Here is a 7,626-nt window from a genome sequence, read left to right on the forward strand (position 1 = left end):
GAGAGAGAGAGAGATGCACAGTATTCATTAAAGTACCGATTAACTTTATGAGAACGACTTTACAAAAAAAAGTAGTTTGCAATGTCGGGTAAATTATCGATAAATTTAGTTCCGCTCGAATGTGCATTAGCAGATAAAGATTGGACGATGTGATTTCAGTCGAAACTTAACTGCGAGGTTCTCGAGGACAGCTTAGCTTTTGAGGTGCGATGGGCCGTGGCCGGAGATAGCATTGTCATCCAATTGGTTGCGAAGCTAGGTAAATATAGACAGTCACGTTGAAAGAGCCATGACTTCGACAACGGACGAAGAGATGTTTGAAAAGTACGAAAGAAGCCGAAAGAAAACGTCTATCCTGGCGAAAATTTTTTCAGAATTTTTCATATAATTTTTTAGAATTTCTATATAATTTTTCAGAATTTCTCTTAATTATATAACTTTCTCACATTTTTTTATACGAATTGGAAACATTTCTCAGAAAATCTACATCTTTTCTAAAATTTTTCATATATATTAATTATGAAATATCGTAAGATTTTTTGTAAGTATAATTTTTTTATGAAATGTTACAAAATTTATCTAAAAAATTTAAAAATACTTTTTAAAAAATTATGGGATGAGAAATTTCAAAATATTTCAGAATTCACTTGTTGAGAAGTTCTGAAAGAAGATGTAAACTTTCCGAATATTTCTGAAAAATGTTCCAATTCATATAAAAATTATGAGAAAAATTTTCACCAGTGTAACGCTAATGATCTCTAACGTGAATCTCTAAAGCTCAAATTGTTACGATAGATGCCGGACAGTATATGGCCTTCGGATTGTCCCCCGATACGGAGAAGAGTATGATGGTCCCTGGAGATGTCACCGTAGCCTGGGTCGACAAACAGACTCTGCAAGGATACGCCATCGATTATTTCCTGAACGCGAAGTCACAGTGCTCCGGACATCATGGTAGTTGCCCAGACAGACGCATACAGGTATTTCCAAGGAACACACAAAAGTCAACGAACTAAATATCAAAATGACTTTATTTTGATTCCTATATCAAATTTTGTAACAAAAAGATCAATATTTTGACTTTCCTTTAGTGTGTTCCTTGGGTTATAAATAAAAGGTCAAATACGCTTAATATTCGTATCAAAAAGATTGAGGTTGAATTTGATTAATCAAAGCAAAATTTACTAAACTTGATTAGTTTTCTTTCTCCAGATTAGTCAATTTCAATTTCAATTCTCAATCTCTAGTTTGATACAGGCATAAAACTTTGACTTATAAGAAACCACTTATAAGATACCACAATTATCCGGAAACAATTTGATTCTCCTTGAAATGTACTATTAAGATAAGACACTATCCATGAGTTGTCTCTCATAGCAAAGTGACTCATTCTTCCGCAGGAGAACACGGACTCGGTGCGATTGTTGAACGCAGCGATGGTGAATGGCTACAGCATCGTCACGTACCAAAGACCGCTGAAGGCCAGTGACGAGTTGGATCTACCGATACTGACGAACGGATCGCAAGCAATAATCTGGGCCATCGGGCCGTTAAACGATCGGCAGGAAGTTAGTTTCCACAGCCATTATCTGAAGACCGATCGATTCATCGAATTTAGCAGACCGCCCGCATGGAATTGTCCCATGCCGGATCAGGAGGTTTCTTATGGTGATGCTAACGAGACAGCAAGCAACAATGAAGTAAGCATTAAAGTAATCAAGCATAATTAACACGTGAAACTAAAATAATTATTCGTGATACTTCACTTCAATATACTTCACTTTCAATGGCACTTTAGTGAAAGTTTAGTGCTGTCGAAATTTTTTTAAATTGATTTGCTAAGATAAGAACTTATGACTAATATTCTAATTTTATGCGTATGTATCGTAAGACGTACGATTATACGTAAATAAGCGTACGTAAATATAAACAAAAACAATTAAATATAATTAAAAATTCTTACAAGTTTTACAGGAATATACGAGCTTTACGATTCTGCTTATAATTTAGCAGGGTTGAATAAGTTAATGTTTTTTTTAACTGAATAAAGTTAAAGTTAATGGCTTTACAAAATTAATAAAGTTAAGTTAAAAGTTGAAGGAATAAAAAATTAACTTAACGTAAGTTAAGTCAATGTTGAATTAACTTAAGTTGAAAAAGTTAATTTTGAAAAAAATTATTTTTTAGACCATAATGTCCTAATTTATCTTAAAATAAGATTAAATAACTACAATATAGATTATTAAGTAAATTAAATTTTAATTTTTTTATTCATATGTGATATAAGTATATAACATAACGATATAACTATATAAGTTATGTAACTTTAAAAAAACAGTCAGCACATAGAGAAGATACAAGTGATCAGTGAAGATCAGTGATTACTTTTTGATAAATCTTAAGCCATAAGAAATTGATCAATTACAATCGAATGCGAGAAGAATATTTGACTGTAATTAGTCAATTTCTTATGATATAAGGCTTAAAATACTTATTGTAGATCCGGACTAAGGTTTAGGGCATAAAGCATAACCATATAAACCAATCAGAGGACTGTATTAGCATCTTAAGAAATTACTTAAGATGATCTTAAAATATGAACAGATTACGAATATATGCCCTTAGTCTTATTATATCTTATTATTTTTCTAAGATATTTAAAAAAGATAAAAAAATTTTTTAACTTAAAAAAAAATTAAAAAGTTAACGTTTAAAAGTAACTTAATTAAGTTAAAATTTAATGCATTTAAAATTAATTAAGTTAAAAGTTATTAACTTTTTAACTTTTTTTTAAATGTTTTAACTAGTTATTACCCAACTAGTTATTACCCTGGAATTTAGGCATAAGTAATATATCAATTGTCATACGTTAAAGTCGCAGTTTAAAGTCAAAATTTAATTGAATTGAGGGAAGTCATTCATATATTGGTGTATAACAAAACCGTATTATTTATATTTTGGCATGTCGTACTATTTTTTTGGAAAATGCATTGAAATAGCTCGCCATGAGAAGGCCGCAACGTGTAGCAGCGACTCCTGCACCAGCTCCTACGAATGACGCTTGGGAGATACCACCGATTCAATGTTATGAGCCGGAAGATGGTATTTTTTACGCACAAATGGGACCCACCGGAGGAAAACACGGCTACCCAGCTATTACTGGTAATAAATTGTAGCGATTAGTTAACATTGGAGTATCGTCTCTTAATTCGAATCCAGAAACTTTATTCCGCGTAACACGATATGCAAAATTGCATGTGTATCATTGCATTGAACTATCACTAACAAGAAAATCTTGAAATAAATATAAATACAAATTGAAATAACTATTACAGTCGACAAAGTCGACAAGTTTCTCCCGGCGCACAAAATTTCGTTAATAATTTTACAAAACAATTTCAATCGACACCGCTTTTATAAACATTTTAAGTTTTATTAGCTAATTTTAAATTTTATTAGCTACTTTAAGTTTTGTTAACTACTTTACTTTTTATGTAGAAAGTAAAAGTACATACGGATCTTATTTCTTTTTGCGATTTTATCACGTAGTGGTGGTTTTGGAGATTTAGGACACATTTAAACTTTCGCGAAGCTAATCAAAATTCGCATGGCACTCTGCGAAATGCTCGTGAGAAAGTCCTTGCACAAATCACAAGAAAGCCGCATCGCATCTATACTCCAAACCGGTCTCCGCTTCACTTTCTCCAGGTCACGTTGGTTGGGGGATCTCTTGGTATATCAATGGATTATTGATACCTGTGATTAATGTGGTGCGAGGCAGGAGATATTCTTTCGTCGTAGAAGGCGGTTCAGATCCCGACGCTCCAGCGCGTTATCATCCATTCTACATCACAGATGACCCGATAGGCGGGTATTATCACAAAACAGCTGAGGAGAAAGCGGTAAATTGTCTTGCATGCAAAATATTTTTGAAAATAAGAATATCAATTTTGCCAAAATGTAGATTCGCTATATTTGTTATTTCCGGAAAAGCAAATGGCTGAAGGAAGGTATACGTTGTCATGTAACTTCAATCGATTCTTTCTATTGTTATTTAATTATCTAATGCTCATTCCACCAATAATGTAGATTAATTTTAATCTCAGTCCAATTTATTCCTTCATCTTTTTCTAGAGCTAACAATTAGAAAAAGACAAAGAATAAATTGAACCAAGATTAAAGTTAATCTACATTAATAAAAATGGATAACATAAGTAGCGTACTTGATGAAGAATACGCGAGAATGTATAAAATATTATAGAACCTGATAATGGGAATGGTACATGGCTGTTCACTCTCTGATCTTGACAGAAAGTAAAGATATTCGCGGGTGTACGTCGACAACGCGGTAAGATCATCCCCACCGGCGTAGGTCGCCTCTGCAACTGGGTGCCGGATCAGAACCAACCGCCTGCGGATGAGTTCGCGTCCTTCGGTGCTTATCAGCGTACCCTGACTCTCGAATGCGATCAGGGCGAGCCAGGCATCGTGGAATGGACGCCCGATGAGAATACCCCCGACACAGTATATTATCAGGTAATCTGTGTTCATACGTGGTACACATCTGTAAGTGTCAATATGAGAAAAATACCAGAGCGCTCTTGACACTGTCGGGATACGATCGAATCTACTCTGTAAAACTTTTAAAATTAATTTCCCCTGATGAAAATTTTTTTTAGAATTCTTGAGACTTCCATGTATGTGGATGCTTTTTATATAAAGATTATGTGTTTCGCGGGTTTCTTCCGTGTCCAGATCCATTCTTGGAATGCCAATGTTTCATGAAATCTTTTTTTAGAATTTTTCATATAATTTTTCAGAATTTCTATATAATTTTTATATAATTTTATAACTTTCTTACATTTTTTTATACGAATTGGAACATTTCAGAATGCATATAATCATCATAAATACTTCTCAGAATTTTTTATGTATGTTAATTATGAAATATCATAAGATTTCTAAGATTTTTTGTAAGTATAAATTCTAATGAAATATTATAATTTCGGCGTAAATCGAGCAATATAAACGTAATCATAGTTTCGCAGAAAGTAAACCGAAGTTTACTCTGGTAGTTACTCTGCAACTAATTGCGAGCCTCTATATAATCTATATATTGATATTCGTTTAGTTTTGTACCTATATTTATAAATAGATCATATCTTATAAATAGATCTTTGATTTTGCACGCTCGAGATTCTGCATGCTTTTTGTTTCTAGTGCTTTACACATCGTTATCTAGGCTGGAAAATCAATGTCCTCGACAACTGTGACGTCAGCGAAACATCACCGGCGGCCAGCGAGAAGCGCGAGGTGTTCACGGAACCGGACCAAGGTCATCAGAACCTGGAGTACGGCGCTAGTATTTCCGTGCCGAGCAAGGTAATGCCAACGGCGGAGTTCCTTCATCAACAGCATGTCCATCATTCTCATCGCGAATACGGTCACCGTTACCCTCATCATCATTCGACGACTAACAGCAAGTTAAGCGTCTCGCATCCTCAGCTACTAACGAATGCCAATAACAATTACGATCGCTTGCAATCATCATCATCGTTCGAAACCTCATACGAGACACGTCCGAAGGACGCGCAACGCGTTGACGAGGAGATCCTGCCGCAGCAGAACCAGCAGAAGTCGCAGCAACACCGATCGGCCATGATCGTTCATGAATCGCCATCCTCTCTTCATGCTGGAACTCATGTCACAGAACTCGCGCGGGAGATTCAGCATACCGCCACTAACCAGGAATTGTCTAACCTCGTTGCAGATCACCAACGACCATCACTGAGTCATGGGACAAGATTGCCCTACGTAACAGCGGCCATCAGCAACACCCAGCTACCGTTTTCCCGAGCGCCGCATTATTATGCGAGCAATTATCATCACTACGTCCGTCATCAACTTCCTTCGTCTCCTTCTCGTTATTATCATCAGCTCGAACCACCGAAGACCCAACTGATGATTATTCGCCGGCCGGTGACATTAACGCGCCGTCCAATGTTGCAGACATTACAGCAGGCTGCCAATATGATAACTACGGGTGCATTATCGTTGCCATTTCCGTTCTCCTTCGGTTCATCCTCGCCGCGACCGATCCTCATTGAGCGCAAGAAATCCGTTTACCGACCACCTGTCGCAATAGCAATGCTGAAGACGACGCCGAGGACGATAGCCGACAAGGCGTCGTTATCCGAGAAACTTATGGCAAAGATTGACACGAAGCAACGTACGAAATTCGAGACAAAGATAGGATCGGATTCAGACATCACCGAGAATCACTTGGGTCCCTCCTGGAAGCTTTTGAAACCCGCGCGCAACACCGGCTTCAATCCCGATTCCATCGTCATCGAGAGTGGCTTTAAACCGATCATCAGAAATGTCTTTGACAAAGTGCCAGATGTAACACAGAAGAGAATGTGGCAGGATGAGCCGCTCAGAAAAAACGGGGATTATCGTACAATCGATAAGTTCTCGCCCGTTTTCGTACCGTCGCTGCCCGTGACATCATCCACGATCGATGGCAGCAGGAAGCGGAAGAAGAAGACATCTTCCACGCGTTCTCCGCCACATTTCGACGATCTCGACGACATGGAGATGGCGGCCGATCTTAAACTAGATACCTATTATCTACCGCCAATCGGAAGGACTAGGCCGGAGGAATTGCCATCACCTTCTTCCTCTGGCGTTTTAATCACCTACGATGGTAAGAAGCTGAGTGACTCCACTGGTCTGGCCAGATCCATTTCCGATTCTGAGTATCACACCAAGGGCCAATTGACCTCGGATATTCTTAGTAGAACACCACAGTTCGGTAAGTTCCAGGGTGAGCTGCCACCGCTGATCCCTGGAGAGGTGCGTGCAAATGGTTCGACTCCTCTCTCGTATGGGAAGAAGAACCGTCTAGCGGCCATCGATCCGCCGCGTCAACAGTTACCGAAGACAAACACGAGATTGAAGTTGTTAGAGAGGTCGAAGAGATCGCCCCTGGACGTCGGTCGTACGATGTCCAGCGTAAACTTTCAGCATGAACATCGAGAACGCGACCGGATCGAAATGGTCAACGGCGGAACGCGCCTCTGCAATCTCGGGTGGGTCGTTCTAATCGCGATTGCACGTCTCGCGATCTGAGAGATCGGCGACCGACCTCAGACGTCCTCCGACGAAGGCACGCCGTATCCTCGACGGGACGTCGGAAGGAATTGGAAGACGTTGATCGTCTTGAGCACGCCTGCGTGGCTCGCGACGACACACAGAATCGTTCGGGAATAGTAGACGATATACTCTCCAACTGCGTTAACACCGGGGAAGGCATTACTAACCACTGAGAAAACCGCTGGTTTCCTATACAGTAGTACAATCCACCTGTCAAGCTCGCGTCTCGCATCTCTGGTACTTCGATCCGCTTTCGATCGTGTTCTTTGCGTGGCGATCATTAGCCGCCGAATACTGATTTACGTTCCTTTCATGAATTGAATTCTGACTTTCATTTCCAGACATTTTTATAGTGCTTTTAACTATTGTATTGTTTGGAAAAAGACGTAATATATCTTATACGTTAATCTATGCACGCGTTTATTTTCTTGTTCCGATATTAACGAAGTTATGTAATTTATATATGTCTGA

At 38.4% G+C, this 7,626-nt stretch overlaps 1 protein-coding gene across 1 annotated transcript in view; it reads left to right on the forward strand.

Annotated features, from left to right (window-relative positions):
- The window catches only part of LOC105626707 (protein Skeletor, isoforms B/C), a 24,817-nt gene extending 17,686 nt beyond the window's left edge, over positions 1-7,131 (forward strand). The window contains exons 7-13 of the mRNA XM_012208005.1: positions 160-259; positions 796-980; positions 1,401-1,700; positions 3,000-3,162; positions 3,709-3,902; positions 4,312-4,536; positions 5,221-7,131. Coding sequence (XP_012063395.1) covers positions 160-259; positions 796-980; positions 1,401-1,700; positions 3,000-3,162; positions 3,709-3,902; positions 4,312-4,536; positions 5,221-7,131 — 3,078 coding nt within the window. The remainder of the gene's footprint in view (positions 1-159; positions 260-795; positions 981-1,400; positions 1,701-2,999; positions 3,163-3,708; positions 3,903-4,311; positions 4,537-5,220) is intronic.
- Positions 7,132-7,626: the final 495 nt, after the last annotated feature.

This window comes from Atta cephalotes, assembly GCF_000143395.1.
Source record: "Atta cephalotes unplaced genomic scaffold scaffold00006, whole genome shotgun sequence".
In the NCBI taxonomy this organism is placed as follows: Eukaryota; Metazoa; Arthropoda; class Insecta; order Hymenoptera; family Formicidae; genus Atta; species Atta cephalotes.